The following is a 22,425-nucleotide window of genomic DNA, read 5'->3' as shown; positions in this document are numbered from 1 at the left end:
TCACACTTCAAAAGACGAATGCCAATTAATTTAGCTCGTAAAAAAATTGAAATACATGTGAAATTTTTACATGTCTCAAATTCAACTTCCATAGTCGTGTCTCAATATTTTTGCGGTAATGTTCGGCTTTCTGTCCGAAAACAAGTATAAAAGTATGTAAGGGGTATGTACGGTTACATTGATACAAGAAATTTCATCAAATGATATTTTCCAATGCCCTTTTTTTCGAGATTTTCTCACATTTTCCCTGCATAATTTTTTCCTCGTCATGTCTTTTAGACGTCTTAAAACCTTCCCTCCCACTACCCCAGGGGGGGTTGATTGAGACCAATACCAAAAATGAGGTCGAGGGTATGTATATTTATGAGTCCAATTTTGAAAATTTCAAAAAAGTGTGTATTTTAAAATTTTCAAAATTGAAAAAAAAAAATATATATTGAAATTTGCCCCAATTTTTGAGAATTGCCCGGATATAGACACTGGACCTGCGGAATAAGACAACCAACTGCAGGCCGAGGGGAACGGAAACGGTGATGAAAACTTGTGTAAAGCAAATTTATCCCGCTGGGTGCTCTTGGCAGCGCTGTACTTCAATTTTGCAGGCAAAATGGAAAAGGGAGGGTTGTGTAGTCCGTGAGGTACTCCTGACTGCGAGTTCCTTCCGGACTACACAACCCTCCCTTTTCCCTGTTGCCTGCAAAATTGAAGTACAGCGCTGCCAAGAGCATCCAGCGGGATAAATTGGCGTTGCACAGGATATTTTGCCAAGATGGCTGCCAGTTGGTTGTCTTATAAGCAGGTCCAGTGTCTATAGTCTTGGAGAACTGGGAAGGCGGCATCAAGATAGGAGGAAAGAGGAATCTTCAATCTCCGCTATGCTGATGATACCACCTTAATAACCTCAAGTAAAGAGGAACTGGCAGAACTGATCAAGCGGGTCAGGATGGTCAGTGAGGACATGGGACTCCTCATAAATGTGAGGAAAATCAAGGTCATGGTTGTCGATGAGCTGGATGGAGAGCTGGACATTGAACCAAGATGTTCAAAGAAGAATTATTGATGCCTTTGAAATGAGGGTATGGCGCAGGATGTTGAAGATACCATACACTGCACACCGAAGAAATGCATCAATTGTGGAATAACTGCAAGAACCAACCAGTCTAAATAAAATATGTGAAACCAGGATAATGAGTTATTTTTAATAAAATTTGATGCGCACATTTGAAATAAAAGATGTATTTACACGAATACATAAATATAAAAATATGTACATTGATCGAACAAAAATAAAATCGCCATAATGCGATCTAAAACGTAGTAATTCGAACAGAAATTGTATATTCGAATAGAAAATATTTCAAAGTCAGGATTGATATTTGTTGACTTCTCTGAAATGGAAACGATACAATGTATCTCGATAATACTACGAATTACAGGTAATTACGACAAAATTAAATGATAACAATTCGCAGTTGACAGACCCAATAGATAGCGCTGCTACGCGCTGCTACGAGCAATGAAACTAGGATAACATTTTTCATTACATGTATTCTTATGGGAGATTTGCGATTTTCAAAAATTAATTAAAAATCGTGTAATTATTGTAGGAGTGTAATTTTTACTTCAAATGAATGTTTAATTCTTCTACTTTTTGAGAAAATTTATTACAATTTCTTAAACATTGTTTTTCTTGTGAAAAAATTGCTTGGCACTTCCTATGTTTTTCAGCATTTCAGGATACAATAAACAATGCAAATACGTTGTAAATGCGGTGCAATTTTTTTGCAAGAAAAACCATGTTTAAGAGATTGTAATAAATTTTCTCAAAAAGTAGAAGAATCAAACATTCATTTGAAATAAAAATTACAATCCTACGATAATTACACGATTTTTAATTAATTTTTGAAAATCGCAAATCTCCCATAAGAATACATGTAACGAAAAATTATATCCTAGTTTCGTTGTAGTTCTGTTTAGACCGCTAGATGGCGACTACTTTGCTGTCAAGTGCGAATAATGACTCAAATTTTTCATTATTTTTAACAATTTTAGTTAGACACATAGCCAGAAGAGGACTGAAAAACATAGAAAAAGGAATTATCTTTGGCAAGGTCCCTGGAACACGAGGGAGAGGAAAATCTCCAACAAGGTGGACTGATGCAGTCTGGAAACTACTTGTAGTTGGCTGAGTTGTGAATGCGGCCATACTAGCTCAAGACAGCGTGCGACTATGACATTGATGATGAATGAAGTTCCATAGTTCAAAAATTTCAATGTGGCAATAACCTTGATAGATTTTGTATTTAGATAATTTTTAAATTTTTAAAAATTCAAAATTTTTTGGAAAAGTTACCAAATTTTTTTAAAAAATTCTTTCATTTTTTTAGTTTTTGTGACAATTTTTCAAAACTGTGATTATTGGCATTAGCGAGTTTCAATCATTTTAGGCTTTTTAAAGTTATTTTTAAGTATGTACATCATTTGAAAACACTTCAACAGTGTACTTACTTGGAATTTCTGGCAAATTTGATCAAATTTCATTAGTTTCTGATAATTTTTGATAACTTTAATGTTCTTTTTCAAAAAAGTTTTCGTCATTTTCAACATTTTTCCACAATAGTTTATGCAAATGTTGACAAATTTTTCTCAAAGTTTTATCGCTTTTCTGTGATTTTTATAATTTTAATATTTTTTAAAGATATGATTATGCCATTATAACATTTTTAATGTTGTGCTGCAGAATTTTTTGTAAATTTTACAATACTTAGATGAAATTTCATCATTTTTTCAGTACATAATTTTAAATTATTTTAATGTTTTAAAAAAAGGTTTCAATGATTTCAGCGCATTTCATGTAAAATGTGTTAATGCCATTTTAATAAGTGGTAGCTAGTGTTGTTCCATGCAATTTTTTGAGAAATTCCCAAATTTTCCTGAAATTTCATCACTTTTTAATGGATTGTGAATGATTTGAATATATTCAAAAATGTTTTCAATATGACTTTACAACATTTCTAAGTACGATGTCTGCAACTTTATAAGTTGATTTTTTCAATGGTACTTTCTTGTTTTAATTTAAGCATGTTTAGCAGCTTTTCAACCGTGTTTTATGCAATTTTTTCTGATAAGAGAACTTTTTGATCGAGAATTTTATAACCAGATCGATTAGAGCATGTCTTCAAACCTCCATCACCAAAATTTCAGTTGTTCGATTCGTTGTTGAGTTCTTGATGAATTTTTCGAAATTTAAGAAATTTAAGTAAGGTTAAGAAATTTAAAAAAACTATTTCAAAGGTGATTTTGAAACTTTTTCATGAAAAAATTTTTTGAATAGAAAGAATCAATGCGAATAATTCTTTAATTTGCAACTCCCACACATCAATAACTTCCAGTTTTGAGCCATTGTGGAGCCTTCAGTGATTTTTCAATTTTCTCCATAAAATTCAAATCGCTCTAGAGGAGCCCAAAATGAACTTCAGATCTTTTAACTTTTGGATGTGCTAATCGGACACTCTTCCTCCGTTTTATGAATTTGCAGGAGTGCCAGTTTAAAATTGTTAAAACTGAATTTTCGATGACTATCGCAAATAAATCGTTTTCCAGCCTCTATCGAGTATTCAAAATTCTTCAGAAATTTAAAATTGCTGTAAAGAGCTGCACAAAAATGAGTCTTAGAACCTGTAAAATTGGTCATGTGATTATTGGGCATGTTGATAGAGAACTCATTAAACATCAAATCGCGGATACTTCATCAGAATAAATCAAAAACGTAATTAAAACACTCGAAAATGAATCATTTTTCAAACTATTTATTTCTCAAGTAAGTGTACATATTTGTATGATGAAATTCTCATCGTATGTATTGAATACCATAAACCGTTAGGAATAGAATCTGGTCGCAAACGTGGTACCGAACAGGTTCCGATCCGCGCCACTAGGCTGCGTGGCGAGCAACCGGTTCGGGAAGGAAGTAGGTAAGACTGGTAGGTAGAGTAACGAACTTTTTGCTTTTTTTTTTATTTGGCTGAAATGAGCGTTAACATCCCGCCACCGCGGCGCCAAAGGCGTCGGAAAAATTGACCCAATCTTGCTGTTGGCTGAGCAATGGAAACTGGGAGCCAGGGCAGTGACTGTAGAGTCGCTAGAGTGCGAGGAAGGTCGCCGTTGTGTCTCTCTGTGCTGGGCTGGCTCGATGTGGTGTGCGCAAACGTATGTAGAGGTCAATGACCCTTCTACTGGACGAGATGAATGGACCAAGGGGGCCCCAGGAACAACTGTAAGGTGCGGAGTGAGCCTTACTCTTGTTTCAGGCTCAGCTGAGCTCAAACTGGATCGCAGAGGATCGAATGAGTGAAGAGTACTGATTCTGATGAGGGCAGACTGCTTGCTGAGTGAAGGTGGCTCTGATAAGACAAACGAGTCAAATGTGCAGGTGTGAATATCAGACTGATCTGTGTGAGGAGTGTCAAAACCGATGGGTGGGCCCTCTGTGGCCCAAAACTGTCCGGGAAAAGGAGGAGCGCGGCTCACTGGAGACGTAAGGTGTCGGTTGAGCAAGTGTGGATTCAAATTGAGGCCTTCTGCGGCCAAATCGCGCATTGGAACTGATTCTGTGCTGCGTAAATATGCTACAAGAAGCGGAGCGATAGATGCTGGGTGGAGTAGGTGCGAAGTCGCAGTTAGGCCCTTGCTAGCCTGATCCGGCGTTGAAACTAATACTGGAACTGCGGAAAGTGCTACAATGAGTACTGCAGCAAGTAAAATGAACACAGCCAAGATGTCTGGAGCGGAGGATTCATCAGAGACAAATAACGTTGCTCTATACTGCGTGTGAGGAAGCGTAGAAGTGGCTGGCTGCGCCGAAACGTATGTGCTTGATGTAGCGTAGACTGCCGCCACTGCTGAGCGCGCAGTTACGATTATCTGGCGGCTGAGTACAGGCCTATTCGATGCGGTGCTCATTAGAGGTGCTGAGGAGAAGACTGAGGCAGACTGACGCGCCGAAAACTTTGTATAGTCCAACTGAGAGGGCTCTGAGGAGAGTAAGAAATGCGGTGAGATGCGAGGCGTAAGAGATGCAGCTGCCGCCGCCGCTGCGAACGTATTCGAGGCTATTGCATCACTGGATGCGAGGCTAATCAGTGTTGAGCGCATATGAGTGTATGCCAAAATGGTGAAACTGGATGCGGACGTGGCTACTGGAACTGCTAGCGAGGAGACTGGCACAGTGAGCGCGGGTACTGCAGTGGCTGGCGCGATTGATTCAGAGACTGACGCGTCTGACTCGGAGATAGGCACTGCTGATATGGCAAATGCTGGAACAGGTGTGTGCGCAGCCAATGTAAAGACTGATGCAGCTAGCACTTTTACTGGCGCGGCGATTGGTGCCGCTGAAGCTGGGACTGGCGCAGAGAAATGCGCAGCTAACTTTGATACTGGTATGAATAGTGCAGAGACTGGTGCAGGTGCAGGGAGCGCAAAAACTTGTGCGGCAGACAATTCTACTGGAGTTACTGATGCGAATACTGACACAGGGTGCGCGGATATGAGCGTCTCTAGTGCTGAAACTGGTGCGATTGACTTTGGCATTACTCGCACCAAACTGGCCAAGGCTCTAGTGCTCAGTTGAGCGATTACTGGCGCGGCTGCTGCTGAGGCAGGCGCGATAGAGGCTGTAGCAGATTCTGATGCAATTACAGGAACTGTTGGTGCATATGTGAGCGCAAGAGGCGCTGAGCTCGACGATGAAGGCAGGAAGCGTGATGCTGAGACGAATGCTGATGTGGAGGTGTGCAGGGAGTGTGCGGTACTGTGCTTAGATGCGGATGATGAATTGGCTGAGGATATGTGTGTCAGGAGCACATATAAGCACTCCCATGACTCAGAAACGATGCTGTTAGATGCCTGATGAGCTACGAAGGCTGCCGCTGGAGCAGGCGCTGCTAGCACGGCTACTGGCGCGGAAAATATACTGGAAGCGGTGTTGGCAAATGCTGAGATTACTGTGCTGACTGTGGAGTTGATGTGGGTGTGTGAGAGCGCCAGTGGAACTGCTACAGGCGCTTGAAGCGTAGTGATGAGCGCATCACATGCAAATACTTGTACTGGCGTGGAATGCGCTGAAACTGGCGCATCTTGCGCGGAGACAGGTATAGATGACAAGTTTGATCCGACCACCTGTGCATACGAACGTGCAGGGGTCGTAGAGACGATGCTATGCTGTGCTAGATGAGCAGTGGATTCAGCTGCCAATGCGGACGCTGCTGGCGCCACTAATGACTTGGATGGGATCGCAGATACAGGTACAGTATGCACCGCGGAGGCCGCTGCTGACGCGGACACTACTGGTGGTGCTATGGGCACTGGTGCGAGTGCAAACAGCACAGAAACAATACTAGGAACGTTGTCAGAGAATGCGGGAACCGTTACTGAGCTGAGAATTTTGTATAGAGGTGCAGAAATCGCGCTGGATGCCGCCAAGGAAGGCGGATGCATCGCTGTTGACACTGTCTGGGTACTGGGAACTACTACATACGATGACGCGTTGAGTGGTGCGGCATTTGCGCTGCTAGCTGGTGTCATAGGTGTGGAAAGGCTCGCTATTGCTGCTGCTGAAGTGGACTCTTCTTGAGATGCTACTAAGGGTGCTGGAGGCGAGGTACGGATGCGGGAAACTGTGCTGGTGAATTCGGAGACTACGGCACTGCTTACTGAGTTGACTGGTGTATGGATAGGCATGGAGACTAGTGCGGAGAGCTGCTCTGGGTTGTCTGGAACCTGTGAGTGTATCTGTAAAGCTGTAGAGGCTGATGCAAATTGCGGCGCTACTGGCGCTGGAAGCGTAGCTACTGTGAGAAGTGGTACTGGCACAGGAAGCGCCCAAATGGGTGCAGTGCGTGTGGTGATCGGCGCATTGCGCGCAGAAACTGGTACTGGAGAAAAGAGTGCTGAAACTGACGTAGCGCGCGTGATCACGTGCGCATCGTGTGTAGATACTGGTACTTGTTGAGAGAACACTGAAACTGGCTCAGTGTGCATGGAGACTGACGCATTGAGCGCGGATATCATTGTAGCTGTCGTGAAGATTGGTACTGGTACATGGAGCATGAATACTGGTTCATAGGCAGGAAGCGCCGGAAGTGGAGCTGAAAGCGCAGTTACTGGTTGCACATTTTGAGCAGAAACTTGGAGAACTGATTCAGGCGCCGGAAGCCCCAAAACTGGTACTGGTGGGAGCGCTGCTAGCGTTTCTATCTGGTTACTAGGAATTACTCTGGGTGATGATGCGTTGATTGGAGCAGTGTCCGTGCTGCTAGCAAGCAGCGCATGTGCAGAAGGCAATGCTATCGCCGCCGCCGTAGCCAATGTTGTTTGAGGTGAGTAGTTTGAGTCTGTGTTTCTGGATGACGAGGTATTTGGTACTGATTGTACTGTGAAGGATGTCTGAGCTGAAGTCGAGGTAGCGAACGGAGCTGGAGTTGACGTAGTGATCGGAGCTGGAGTCGAGGTAGTGAACGTATCTGAGTGTTCAACTGGAAACTGAAGTAAGGGTGCAGCCAGCTGAGTAGCTGGAAATGGAGTAAGTAGCGGTGCAAACGTATCTGAGCATTCGGCTGGAAGCTGAGGTAACAATGCGGTGAGCTGGTGTACAGGAGACTGGTGTGGTGGTGGTGCAACTGTAGTTGGACAATCGGCCGGATTCTGAAGCAAGTATGGTGCGGACATTGGCGAATGTTCGGCCTGACTCGGAGATAAGTATGGCACAGACGTTGGCGAATGTTTGCCCAGATTCTGAGATGAGTATGGCGCGGACGTTGGCGAACGTTCGGCCGGATTCTTATTCTGAGGTAAAGTTAAACTGGTACCTTGAGGACCATTAGTTGATGCTGTGGCCAGGTGAGCAGACACTGAAGGTTGGATCTCCGATTCATCCAGCAGGGTTTCTAGGCTAGCCACTACACTGAAGTATAAATTCAGCAACTCGATACCAACGGTATCAGTCTCTGATGCATCTTCTAGTAAAAGCTCTTGGTTTAGTTGCTCAGCAGTAGCATACTTTTCTTCTAAATTATGGATTCGGTAGCGAAGTTCGTGAGCCAAAGGTGCAGCTCCTTGGTTATCTAACCATTGTTGAGTTGCCACGAATTCATTTTTGATAGTAACTATCAACTTACGTATTGTTTCTGGCGTTTGTTTTTCCATGCTAGATAACTCGCAATTCTAAGTAGAACTCACTGAAGTAGGTACCATGGCTGAGTAAGGATTCTGAGGTAGAAATCTGAAGTACTAAAACTGTGTGCATGTGATCATCTCGCGATGCCGAGGATGCCCATTAGCATTCACGAACTCGCGATTAAAGTAAAAATTATCACCGTAGGGGTCACCAAAATGTTGATAGAGAACTCATTAAACATCAAATCGCGGATACTTCATCAGAATAAATCAAAAACGTAATTAAAACACTCGAAAATGAATCATTTTTCAAACTATTTATTTCTCAAGTAAGTGTACATATTTGTATGATGAAATTCTCATCGTATGTATCGAATACCATAAACCGTTAGGAATAGAATCTGGTCGCAAACGTGGTACCGAACAGGTTCCGATCCGCGCCACTAGGCTGCGTGGCGAGCAACCGGTTCGGGAAGGAAGTAGGTAAGACTGGTAGGTAGAGTAACGAACTTTTTGCTTTTTTTTTTTATTTGGCTGAAATGAGCGTTAACAGGGCACCTCCTCAACTGCTTTAGAAGTACCATACATTTTTCCAGTCAATTCGTATTCCAATGAGAGGAATGTTCAAAAAATTGAAAACATTGCGGAAATCTGCATTTTTGGGATATTTTATTCAAACTTGAAGCACTAATTAACTCATATCAAAAATTCAAAATTCCAAACAGTTTTTTCAGTTACAACTGAAAGAAGAGGAAGAAAGGAGCATAAAAGATCATAAAATTCACCGAAAATTAACTAAATAACTCACTTTATTACAATTTGATTTCAATGCAGAATGACCTTTTCATTATTTAGAGATTTCAAATCTACTCTTCGCAGTCACTTCGATCAATTAGGTGCATCGAAAATTTTCAAATTCGTCGTTCATTTGCCAACTGTTGTAATTAAACTCACCTGAAACATAAAAATAAATAACGATTTTGAAAAATTTATGCAAAAATACGAACTCGAGCGACGATTTTTTTCAAAACATTAAAATGAAAAACTACATATACGCAGATAGCTTTCCGACTATCCATTTTAATATCCGACGAAACCATAAACCATGCAGCGTATCTAGTGTTACGAATATCTACGTAGGTACATGAGGAGGGGGGGAAGAGGGAAGGTTTTTTAAAATATCCGCGACTAGATGGATACAATATACCTAAACTCGTATGGGTAGAAGGTACGTCGAGGGTAACATAAAATTGACCATTTTTCAGATTCTGATCAGCACCGGGCATTTATTTCTTTCAACGAGGGCGTTTTTGTTAAATCACCTCAGCAGCGTGTAAAGCACTGGTCGTTGGGGGAAAAAATACATCAGCGAGGAGATACCTATGTATAGCCTCGTACAATATACAGGCAGGGTACAGGGGCTAATTGAGAATTCACCAGCTAGACCCTAACATGTTACACTGGCCGGAGTAAAATTACCTTCATATGGTATAAATCTTCGTCTAAATTCCGAGCACTTTCATCTCATCCGTACCAAACGTAACGGACCAAATCATCACGCTATAAATTCCACGGCGCCGCGCTCTGCAACTCGCGCCAATCCTAATAAAATATTAATTTAACGATATTCCGTTCTCTCTGTGTGTGTATGTTGTGCTGTGTCTGTTGGAAAAGCTCGCTGCTCGCTCCTTTACATTTCGCTTGTACCGCAAACGAATCAAATTAACGTCGTCGTTGTGCACCCTGCGCCTTCGTCGAGCGTCGAGCACCCGCCAAAATGGAATTAACATGCGACGGATTTCGTTCGTCGTTACCGACAAAAGACCGCCAAGTATTTCAAACCCAAGTTTACAGCGGTGAATTTGAATCAGCCGGAATTTACCGTCTACTTTTCCTATAAATTTAGAATTAATCGATGAAAAATTACCTACTCGAAATTGGAAATCAACGATCAATATAATTCATCTCAGTTTCATGTACCTACCTATTGCAGTGATCGTGATTTTATAAGTCTATACGAAAGAGTTTGTGAGAAATCGAATTCTAATCGATGTTTGTATAAGAATAAAAAAGGATACACTAGAATGAGTAGGTAAAAATTAAAACGTATTTGCGGAAACACGATGAAAATTATCCCTTCGAGTACGATTTTCGAGCATTATTTATCATAGTCTCTTTTCCCTCGGCTCGCTTTAATGAACGCAACGACGAGCTAGTGTTTTACTTTAAATCGTTCGGCTTTATCTACAAAATTAAGATTTACAAAATACCAACCCACGCTAACTAATAGTTTCCCCATATACCACCGGTTAAATGTTACTATCGAATTCGAATAAAGATACTCGTTTTATTACATCGACGATGGACGAATTTCCATCGAGAATAATTATTTTTGTCTTTAGATTCGATTCTGCTCAATGCAGAATGGAATTTCATTCGATGACGAAACGAATTTTTTTGAAGGCAATTTCACTACGTTTACCTTTTGTAAATTCACTGAGAAGGAAGATTTTTGAACTGGATAAATCTACGATCAAAAGAACGTAAGAAAATACATCGCCAGAAAAAATTTCACAAACCGAAATGCATTTTTCAATTTTTGGTGAATTTTTTAAAATCAAAGGGGCAAAAATGCACAAAAATCAACATTTTTAACAAGTTGACCTAGAAAGCTGGAATTTGGTATGTAGGTACCCTATTTTCAACATCTCTGAATTGAATGGAAAAGGTTTTGAACCGATTTGAGCAGTTCCGAAGCTTTTAAAAAGTTTTTGAAAGCTGACATTTTTACAAAATTTCACCCAATGAAGTTGTAAACTAAGATTTACTCGTCGTTTTCTTGTAAGTGGTAGGCCTGTTGGCCTGTCTGCTACAGTGTGGAACCTGTTGGGGATGAGCGTGAGGTATCAGTGAGTTTCCTCCTTGGTCTCCCTCTGCTTCTCATCCCGGTTGGTGTATATTGGAGGACCTGTTTTGGTGATCTTGTTTCCTCCATCCTTTTGACATGATTTCTACAATCTTTCCTATACTGTTTTATCTTCTTCATGACTGGCTTCACTCCAAGATCTGCTGTTATTTTCTCAGATGGGACTCTGTCTCTGAGAGTCACCCCTGCCATTCTCCTCATGAACTTCATCTCCGCTGCCGTTATTCTTCTTTTATCAGATTTCTTCAGTGCCCATACCTCGCTTCCATAAGTCATCATTGGTATTGCTAAGGTATTGTACACCGTCAATCTTGTTTCTTTCCGCACCTTACTGCTTCTCAGGATCCTATTTATCAGTCCTGTGACTCTCAGGAACTTTGCAATCTTTCCACCAACATCTACTTCTCCCTGGTATGATATCGTGTTTCCCAGGTATTTGAAATTATCGACCTGTTCAATGATTTTTCCATTAATTACAATCTTGCTTCTTACTGGCTCCTTTCCTTTGAAGGCCATTGTCTTTGTTTTCTCTGATGATACTTATTCTCATATCATATTTTTCTGATGTCTTTGTTAGATTGTACATTGATCTCTGTAGGTCATCTTCTGTTTCGGCTAATACTGCTTGATCATCTGCAAATAGCACTGTTGATATTTCCTGCCTTCTGTCAGTTTTGATTCCTTTTGGCTTCATTTTCTGCCATTCTTTTACCATGTGATCCATGTACATGTTGAATAAAACACATGGCAGTGGGCATCCCTGACGAACTCCTCTGTTTATTTCTGCTTGTTCTGATAGTTTATTTCCAATTCGTATCTACTCTTATTCTAGTGTTCTCATATATGCTGTTTATTACCTTTTGCATTTTATACGTTATTTCTTCATCTTTTAGGACTTCAAACAGTTTTTTTCTATTGACCCTATCATATGCTTTTTCCAGGTCTATAAAGCACATGTGTGTTTCTAGGTTGTATTTGATCCTTTTTTTCCATCAGTAGTTTTACTGTATAACTTGTGTCAGTGCATGATCTTCCTTTTCTAAATCTGTTTTGACTTTCTGACATCGACCTTTTATTCCCTATCTGGACAGCGATTCCAATCGGAATTCAAGCAAATATACGTATTTGATGCAAACCTCCCAAATCGAGCTTGTAAAGAATGCCTCTGCGCATTGCGCGAACTCGTCTCTTACCTTACCCCACTTACCGCACGTATGATCCTAATCCATCATGATCACCTGTGGAAGGAGATAACCACCTTCCACACGCTATTATGATTGTCTTGCATCAAAATGAACCCTTGGAATTGTGGTCCAGATGAGGAGAATAAAAGGTCGATGCTTTCTGACAACTTTTCTTCTGCATGATCTGCCAGTTGTTTTGCCAGTATTTTTGCATAGGTATATCTTGTAGCAGGGGTTGAGTAGTCTTATTCCTCGGTAGTTTTTCAGGTTTGGCATATCACCTTTCTTGAACACTAACAGTGGTATTACATACAATTGCTGTTTTGAATTCTTCAGGTACCTTTTCTTCTTGGTACTACATACTTTGAACCTTAATTTAAATATGCTGGACCGATTTGAAGATGGTTTCAGGCCGTTGTGTTGTGAACCTTCCCTCCATATTTTGGAAGCTTCAGATTATTTAATGGAAGAATGAATGAAAGAAAGAAAGAAGGAAATAAATAAATAACAGATGGTAAGACAGAAGGACAACAAGATGAAAAGACTAATATACTAATAGAAATAGACTGAAAGGCGAAAAGCACGAAACGACAAAATGCCAAAATGTTGAAATGACAAAAAGACGACCAATAGGCAAAAAGACAAAAAGAAAAAAAGATGAAATGACAAACTGACAAGACAATGAAACAACAAAACTACAAAATGATGAAATGACAAAAGGACAAAAATATGAAAAGACCAATAGACAAAAAGACAAAAAGATGAAAAGATAAAAAGAAGAAAAGACAAATACTTAGACAAAAGGACAAAAAGACAAAACAATGAAACAACAAAAAGACAAAAAGGTGAAAGGAAGAAAAGACAAAAAGACAAATAAAGAAATGAAAAAATAAAATAATTACATTTCAGCATTCAGTTCAGTTTAGTTCTGCAGTGTTCTGTTCTGTATTCAGTTCTGTATTCAGTACTGGTTCAGTACCGGTTCAGTACAGGTTCAGTATAGATGACCATGAGAGGCTAGCCAGGTAGGTCAATGATCTTGAGAGTCCAGACACACAGGTCAATGACCTTAAGGAGCCAGACAGGCAGACAGTCTGACAACCTTGGGAAACCAGATAGACACGCAGACAATCCTGAGAGACCAGACTAGACACACGACCATGAGAGGCCGGGCATGTGGGTCAATGACCCTGAGAGGTCTGACAAATGGGTCAATGACCTTGAGAAGCAAGTCATGCGTCCTTGGGATGCTGTATAGGTAGCTCAATAACCTTGAGAGTCTAGACACTCGGGTCAATGACCTTGAGATGTCAGAGAGACTATACCTAAGGAAACCATGACAAACAAGTCAATATAATATGCTGAAAACCTAGTCCGGACAATCAGATCAGACAAGACCTGATGAGATCAAATTTTGGTTAGATGACTCTGTATCTGTACAGAATCGAGCGTTTAAGTCAACTTGACCAGAAAACATATCTATGATTCTGAACTTTCTTTGGAGAGGAGACTTTATCACACAAATTTTAATCTAATTTTTAACACAATTTAACAACGTGGGTATTAAGGTATTTATTTACGCAGGGTTTCACAAATGTAGACTGGGACAATCATGGCTTCAAAAAAAAAACACTACCTAAATGCAAATTGGGAAACTGAATAAAATAAGTAAATTTTTCAAGTTTGCAAGGAATTCTTTATTAAATTCACGAGTTCTTCAATTTCTCTGATTTTGACTCGAATACTTAGACGGGCCATGGGCATCTTGTCATAATAACGCTATCCCCACAGGCAAAACTGACCCATCCAATAAAATCAAATAGGTATCGTATTTTTGAAAATGAAAAAATAAAATAAAAAAAAAAGTTTCTAATTCGAACCATAAATTTAGCACAATGTAAAGAAAACAAAACTACCTAACGGTTATACCACGTTTATTACGGCTAAAACTTGGCCCATAATTTAAAACAACTCGGTGTTTCGGAATTCCCTTTGGAGATAGAAATAGGCAATTTTTTAAACGTACAAGTACATTAAATGGTCTAAAAATGCAATTACGTGTCTGTGTATTTTCGACGTCGCCTCGCATCTGGTTCACTTATCTATACGTTGAAGGATAAAATACCTAGGTAGCTGGAATTAATTTTTTTCAATTGGTTGGGAATTTTTTCTCTATTTACATAATACGCTTTTAGCTCGACAAAATAAAATTATTTTATTGTCTCGCGTAGTAAGGTTTGAAATTTGCGTGGTGAAAATCTCGAAGAACGATGGTCGTAAAAAGGGCTTTCTCGCGGGGCAAAAACGAAAGCAAAAAAAAGAACCAAAATGGCGAAATTTCATTACAAAACGAACGATAGTGAAACAACGTTACCGTGACCGAAACAAAAACGATTTATGGCAATTGGCTTGAAAAAAGGACTAACTTCTATTCAATGTCGATTTCGTTTTGAATAAGTTACCGCGCTCGTATATATGGTATAGCGTGTACATAGCTCGCAGAAATTGAAAATTCTTTCCATTGTAAATATTAAAATACGAGTTCTTGCCAAAGTTTCAAAGTTTACTGGATTTTTACATTTTATCGAATTCGATGCTCGTTTGTAGAAACTTTTTATTAGACCGTGTAATAACTATACACGAAGCTGTAGTATGTATGTACATACATAAAGTAGCCCTACCTACTGACCATCCAGAGTGTCTACTAAAATCAAAAAAGTGAATTTCTCGCCTTTTTCTTGCTTTTTTCTTGCTTCCAAAAATGAAATTTCTTACCCCTCTTCATATTTACGCATAGATAATCTTCGCTAACCCCTCTAACCCCCTCCCCAACCCAACAAAATTTCTCAAAAATTTATTCTTCAAAGCAGAGAAGTGAATTAATTTCTCAAATAAAAAAATAGTAATAAAAAAACGTAATAAAAACTAACGTTGAGGCAAGTCTACTGAATTGAATTCAATTCTATGATTATAACAGTAACAAAATAAAAAGTTAACTCGAATGCGGATCGAAGTCATGTTTTTTGGGGAGGGGGTGTATGATGTCATTTTTTCAACAAAAAATTGTTATTTTTCCGACAAAAATCAAAATTGTAAGGTGCTGAATACCAGTGACATACATAAATACAATTACAGGATTAAACCATGAAAGAGCTTATATTTTTATTTGTGATTGAGGGAGAGCGAAATCAGAATTTTAGACACAAAAAATCGACATTTTAGGTTGCTTTCAGAAAACTCTTCACAATGAGTGATCATTCTATTGAAATGAAGGTAACAATTACCTATTGCTCGAGCAAAGCGAGAGCGAAAATTCGTTGAAAAAATTGTTGTGAAAAACGAAAAAACGACCATTTTGTATGCTTTATTTCACATTTTCATCGGAGCACAATAATATCAACAATTTTGAAAAGTTAGTCGTTCGGTTCAGAAAATGAAAATTTGCACTTTTCAAATGGTTTGGGTATTACTTGGAAATCAAAAATTTCCTATTTAATTTTTGAATTCTTAAAATTTTTGAAAATATTATCTTGAATGGCCCGAGCGAAGCGAGGGCAAAATTTTTGGAAAATTTTTAATTCGAAAAGTAGAACAACATCAATTTTAACAAAATGAAAACTTGAAATTTTGGTGGGATAACTTCAATTTTTTAGAGATTTTTGATGTGAATTCTTGGAAATTTTCTTGCTTTTCGAAGGAATTTCTATACTATTTTCTAACTTTCTTGCCACTCATGCGAATTTCTCGCCTTTTTCTAACTTTCTTGCCTTTTTCTTGCCAGTAGACACTCTGCCATCGAGCATTTTGCTTCTGATGTGCTTTTTTGGGATAAATAATAAACATCCAGCGCCAGTTTTAACGTTGCTAAAGAACGAATTTTCATTAAAATATTCAGCTTTATATCGAGAGTGTAATAAAATTCGATGCCTTTGCCACCATCGCTCGTATGACGTTTTTGTTTGACGTTTAATGTTATTTATTCCATCACCCTTGCGACTATGTTTACACCCCACCGAGTCATCATGTAGCCTATATTTTTTTTTTGATAAAACATGTCGTATGAAATTTCACTCTTGTACATTCTTTTCGTCATCGTACTATCATCGCTCGTCTCGTGCGTCAAAAATTTTCCATTTTTCATTCTTTAAATATTTCATAGTACGGTACGTTGTGGCGAAAATTTCTCAGGGCTATACATTCAACGAATTCAGCGAAATTTAAAATGAAGCAAACATTGTAGTAGGTACTTTTTGTTGTTTAAAGTTCACCTAGGTACATAGTACACTATAGTATATGGAAGGATCTGCGCCTTTACGCCTTTTCAAACAAATTTTACCCATACTATGCATGTGTAGTAACGCAGTACCTTGTAGCAAATTGAAAACATTCGTGGTTTCACCATGTTCTCGTTATACCTATAAAACTTTTTGCTGGTTGGTGCTACGTCACGGTGTTTACTTGTTAATTAAGTATGTTTAGGGTTTGTTTGTATCAAAGCGAGCTTAAGTTACGTATGCGTGTGTATCTGCTGGATTTCAAGGGTTTTAAAAATTGATGAAAAAATTCGACGACTAGAATACGCAAGTTGTACTTAATAACGAATACCTGTAATTATACGCAGGTAGGTATACATGTAAGTATCCGAAGTTAAAAATAAACTATTTGGGAACCTAATGCTATAGGTAAGTACGGTATTCGAACCTATACCTACACCCCAATGACAAAATAATGTCGTAGTTTCGTTGAAAATTCTCGTAGAACATTCGTAGTCAGCTTAACATTTTGCTTTATGAATAACTTGAACAGATAGATTCCTACGATTATAATTTGATTTAGATTTTTCAGCAACATCATTTCAAATTTCATATATCGATGTCGAAATGGTGTAGAAAAAAACTACAGAATCAAAAAATGAAAATTATTTGCTATTAACTAAGCTACAAATTATTTCGCAGGAGCTCATACGAGTACATGAAAAAAATAACTCCTGAAAACTTCCAACCAACAATTTTAAAAAATCACAAAATCAGACCAGTTGACATTTAAGGGCACTTCTATCCGTATAAACCTTATACACGGTTGAGAGTGCAGCAGAAAAAATGTAGAATTTCCTCCGTGAAATTCCTTCTAAAAAAAAACGTTGTAAAGCATTGAAAGAGATATTTTAGAGGGGAAGGGGGAAGAATTGTGTGATACAAAAATGACGTCATAGAGAAATTTCTCATATTTAGACCAATGTGTGCTACATTTTGGAGCACTCGTAGGATTTAAAAAAATGGAATAATTGAGATCTGCATAATTTTAAATAGGTAGAGGGTGGAGAAGAAGTTGACCAATTGTAAATAATACCTTGTGTCATTAGAATGGATTGCGAGAAAAAAAGGGTCGAAGGATTTGGATCAAAATTCAGCGGAGACCTTATTTTTAAGTCGAATAGCACAGAAAAAATTGGACCAAAAAAAGGGGAATCAATAGAAAACTCAAAACACACTATCACCTAAAATTTTAGATGCTGAAATTAATTTTTCGATTCTTTGAGAATTTTTAAAAATTCTTTGGGCTAAAAATATGAAAACAGGGAAAGTTTTAAATCATGGATATGTTTTTTGCTCAAGTCAACTCAATAATTGGAATTCGAAAAAAAAAAAAAAACTTGACAAAACATCAGGAGCCATTTTTGAAAGTTTGATGGAAAAAAGCCCAATTCATTGATTTTTTTTCAAAGTCTGACATAATGTCAGAAAATTAGTAAGATTTTTTTTTTTTCGTTGCATGTTAGAAAGTCAACAAAATGTCTTCAAGTTTTCAAAAATGAGCGGAATCTTGGCAAGAACAGAACTGTTTGACAATTCTGATAAAATTGACTACTTTTGACAATTTTACCAGAATGGACACTTGGACACTTTTTGACAATTTTAAAACAATTGTTCTAAAAATAGGCACTTCTTGACTATTTTGCCAAAAATTGACGCTTATTGCACCACCTTCCCCCTCAAAAAATTGACACTTTTGGACAACTTTTCCAAAAATTAACACTTCTGACTTGGGAAAATTTGGTTAAAAAAACTGAACCTTATAACCGAATTTGGTAAAAAAAAACACAAGAATTTTGTTCGGAAATTTTGGAATAAAAAGAGGACTTTTTAATCGCAAAAATCAATTCTTTTGGGATGTTTGAAGTGGGGAAGGAGTGCAAAAATGATGGACTTACAACTTTTGAAAATTAGCTGGTCCCAAAAAAAGAAGTAACAAAAAAAAAAAACACTTACGCATACCGACTTTTATTTAAATAGGTAGGTACAAATCTTTTACGAACAAATTGAATCACTTTTATTGAAACATTTGTGTGGCAATTGATCTCTTTAGAATCGAATCGAACCAATTAATTTACAATTCATTCGTTTTTTTGTTTTCAAGCGAAGTGAATCGAATCGAATCATTCGCAACCGATTGGCGATTGAACAAATTGATTGATTTGTAGGTGAATCATTCGCGAGCGAATTGAATTTTTTTAGTGAATCATTCGCGAACGAATTGCATTTTTTTATGAATCATTTGCGAACAAATTCAATAATTTTTGGTGAATTATTCGCGAACGAATTGATTTGTATAAGTGACTCGTTCGCGAACGAATCGATTTATTTACTCAATTTTTGGTGAATCATTCACGAACGAATTGATTCGTATAAGCGACTCGTTCGCGAACAAATCGATTCATTCACTTAGGTTTTGGTGAATCGTTCACGAACGAATTGAATAATTTTTGGTGAATCGTTCGCGAACGAATTGAATGATTTTTGGTGAATCATTCGCTAACAAATTGATTCGTGTAAGTGACTCGTTCGCGAACGAATTGATTCGTATAAGTTACTCGTTCGCGAACGAATTGATTCATTCACTTAGGTTTTGGTGAATCGTTCACGAACGAATTGAATAATTTTTGGTGAATCGTTCGCGAACGAATTGAATGATTTTTGGTGAATCATTCGCTAACAAATTGATTCGTGTAAGTGACTCGTTCGCGAACGAATTGATTCGTATAAGTTACTCGTTCGCGAACGAATTGATTCATTTACCTAATTTTTGGTGAATCGTTCACGAACGAATTAAATAATTTCTGGTGAATCATTCGCGAACGAATTGAATTTTTTAGTGAATCATTCGCGAACGAATTGGATTTTTTAGTAAATCATTTGCAAACAAATTCAATAATTGTTGGTGAATCATTCGCGAACGAATTGATTCGTATTTCGTATAAGTGACTCGTTCGCGAACGAATCGATTCATTCACTTAGTGAATCGTTCACGAACGAATCGATTCATTCACTTAGTGAATCGTTCACGAACGAATTGAATAATTTTTGGTGAATCGTTCGCGAACGAATTGAATAATTTTTGTTGAATCATTCGCGAACAAATTTATTTGTAGTATAAGTGACTCGTTCGCGAACGAATCGATTCATTTACATAATTTTTGGTGAATCGTTCGCGAACGAATTGAATAATTTTTGGTGAATCATTCGCAAACGAATTGATTCATAAATTGAAGAATTGATCAATTCGTTCGCGAATGGTTCTTTCAACAAATTAATCAATTCGTTCATGAATGATTCCCTTAAATGAATTATAATATTCTCACAAAACAATTTACTGATAATCGAATCAATTTATACGTAAACAATTCGTTTTAAAACAGATCCACTTGTTACTAAAAGATTTGTTAGGATTGGTGGCGGCTTTGTGAGATTTCAAGTTTCATCGAATTCGGTTCAGTCGTTTTCTAAGTAATGAGTTTTGAAAAATGTTGAAAAAAATTTTGTAAATTGATAAACATGGAAGCTTCGCGCTTTTTGAACTTGATGATGATGTCGTAATGTCCTTCGGAAGGCCAAAAAAAGGATACCTACAAACAGAATTTCAGCTTTTTTCATCGTCAAGACGTACTCATGAATTACGATTTTTTTCATAAAAAATTTGGAAATATGTTCTTATAAATCGATCAAATGAACCACAAAGATGATAAATCCGAATGTTTAGACGCCGCTGCAGAATATCATTTTTTTCACCCCACTCACCTACAGTTTTTTTTCCAAAACTGGAGAACCTGAAAATCTGGCGTTACATTTTAAAGTGCTGGGGAAAAGTCAACTTTTGCTGGAAGCTTCGGCTCGGATTAAAAATAATGTAAATCGTTCATTTTTTTAGGGGGAGGGAGGGGAAGTTATATGCAGTCAATTTTCAAATGTTTATTCATACAGGTACCAAATCTTACTCCTTCATGCAGGAAATTAATATAGGTTAGTCTTACCTACCTACCTACCTACCTACCTACCTACCAACCATGACTCGAATCGATAAGAAGTAAGTAAACAAATATTTGATAAGTTCGGATATCTCCAGTGTATATACAATATTAATCCAAAAGAGGATGTTTAATTTACTATACTACTTGTTTCTTTGTCATTCAATACTCGTATTTATTTATTACTGCAGGACTAAAAAGCAAATACACTGAGAAAAATGTAAACAAAAGTGTGGGTACAATCGAAGTCAAAGATTTTCAGATTTCCATAAGGGATTTGAAACAGTGGCATATGCGAATGCGCATGTTATACTACTTTTAAATTCTAGCAATGTTTCTTTTCTATAGCTGAACTTCTGGCAGTAGCTACTCGTATTACTCGATGTACTTATTCCAACGAGCATGGAAATTTAACGCTTCATTTCATATTCTCATTTGAACTAGTAAAAATATAACATTGTTCCGGGTGCTTTCTTTCAACACGAGTCGAGTTCAGTTGGCGAATCAAGAATATTGGACGAGAAGACTGAAAATTGGTGGGATTTTCGTTACTCGTATTTTCATTTTATTTCCGAGTGGCTTTCAAGTCCTTCGGGGTCTTTCAAAGGTAAATATTTTTCACTATTGGGCAAAAGGGGAAAAAAAATTACAAACTCGGTTCGTGCTTCGATTTACTAATGCTAAAATTAAAACGTCCAATTCGATCAAATATTTTGTGCAAACTTCAAAATGCCACAACTTGAGCAAATAATTTCATCACGAGCCCGATTTCAATTTCGTTTTATACAAACCTCGAAATAAATTCATTTTTACAATAAAACCGTAGCATTGCGTTCAACTTATACTGCTGTGCAAGTTCTATTTCTATACCTTTTTCTGCGTCTTTTTTTTTTTTTTTTTTTTAAATACTCATTCGCTTGCTCTTTACACACTGTGAATTTTTACAGATGGCGTAGACATCTAAAGCATTTTTTATTGTTTTTTCCACTCTTCCATCTAGTTCCGCGCTTTTGAATTATAAAAAAGCGTAGTTTTTATTTACCATTTTTCTCTTTTTTCTTTCATTCTTTTTTTTTCGACGCCTCGTTTTCTTCTTCATTAATTAAACAGTCTATTGAAAGAAAGCCGAGCGAAATATTCGATTTTATTCGTCATTCTCGGGAGGGAAAATGCTCCTGTGTAGAATTAAGCAAATCAAAAACATTGTTAGAAGGGAGTTATTATTGTTTGAAGACTGGATAGGTATGTGAGAGGAGGAAGAAACGTTGGCAATAATTTTATAAGGTGATATAGTTCGTTGAATAATTGGTCATTTAGCGTCGTTTTTCCTCATTTGATGAAATAGGCTGTAGAAGCTGAATTTTTCCGCAAATTTAGACGAAGAATCAACTTAATAGGTATTGAATAAAATTTTAAAAATTTTAGAAAAAATAAACAGAAAAAAAGGGAAACAGAAGGGCGATATAAACTAAAAAAATTATCAAAGTTGAAAATTACAATGGCAGCAACAACTCCAGAAATTAATCGCGATGGGAAAAAAAGACCAATCAACGATGAAAAAAAAATAGCAAAATGATCGTAATACTACAATGAAATAACAAAATGGTAATTTTTCGAATAAAACTTTCAATAAAAGTTGGTTTTCGAGTAAACTACTCAAACCTACGGTTTTCCTGCCAGCTGAATTTCTCAATTTTATATTACACCCACTCAAAAACTCGTATAAAACAAATCATACACTTATATGTATTATACTCGGAACCCCGAAAAGAAAATGGAAAAAAAGGACAAAAAGTCTGACTTCAATTCCTTATAAATGGTACAAACAGTGGGCGAAAAAG

The 22,425-nt window shown here is 37.6% G+C and overlaps 2 protein-coding genes across 6 annotated transcripts in view; both read right to left on the bottom strand.

Moving 5' to 3' along the window:
- The window catches only part of Pde6 (phosphodiesterase 6), a 229,210-nt gene that overhangs the window by 88,979 nt on the left and 117,806 nt on the right, over positions 1-22,425 (bottom strand). Inside the window, exon 2 of one of the 5 annotated variants that reach the window (XM_065358741.1) lies at positions 8,981-9,126. The exons of the other annotated variants lie outside the window; for them this stretch is intronic. The gene's annotated coding sequence lies outside the window, so the exon portion shown is untranslated. The remainder of the gene's footprint in view (positions 1-8,980; positions 9,127-22,425) is intronic. 5 annotated transcript variants of the gene reach the window in all.
- On the bottom strand, positions 1,364-8,202 carry LOC135839238 (calphotin-like). Its single transcript, XM_065355169.1, has 2 exons — positions 4,300-8,202; positions 1,364-1,423 (listed from the first exon to the last, which is right to left on the bottom strand). The coding sequence occupies exons 1-2, from the start codon at positions 8,200-8,202 to the stop codon at positions 1,364-1,366; spliced, it is 3,963 nt and encodes a 1,320-aa protein (XP_065211241.1).

The sequence above is a fragment of the Planococcus citri genome, chromosome 3, assembly GCF_950023065.1.
Source record: "Planococcus citri chromosome 3, ihPlaCitr1.1, whole genome shotgun sequence".
In the NCBI taxonomy this organism is placed as follows: Eukaryota; Metazoa; Arthropoda; class Insecta; order Hemiptera; family Pseudococcidae; genus Planococcus; species Planococcus citri.
Note: the sequence above shows the minus strand (reverse complement) of the source record. Positions and strands in the feature narration are given on the sequence as shown.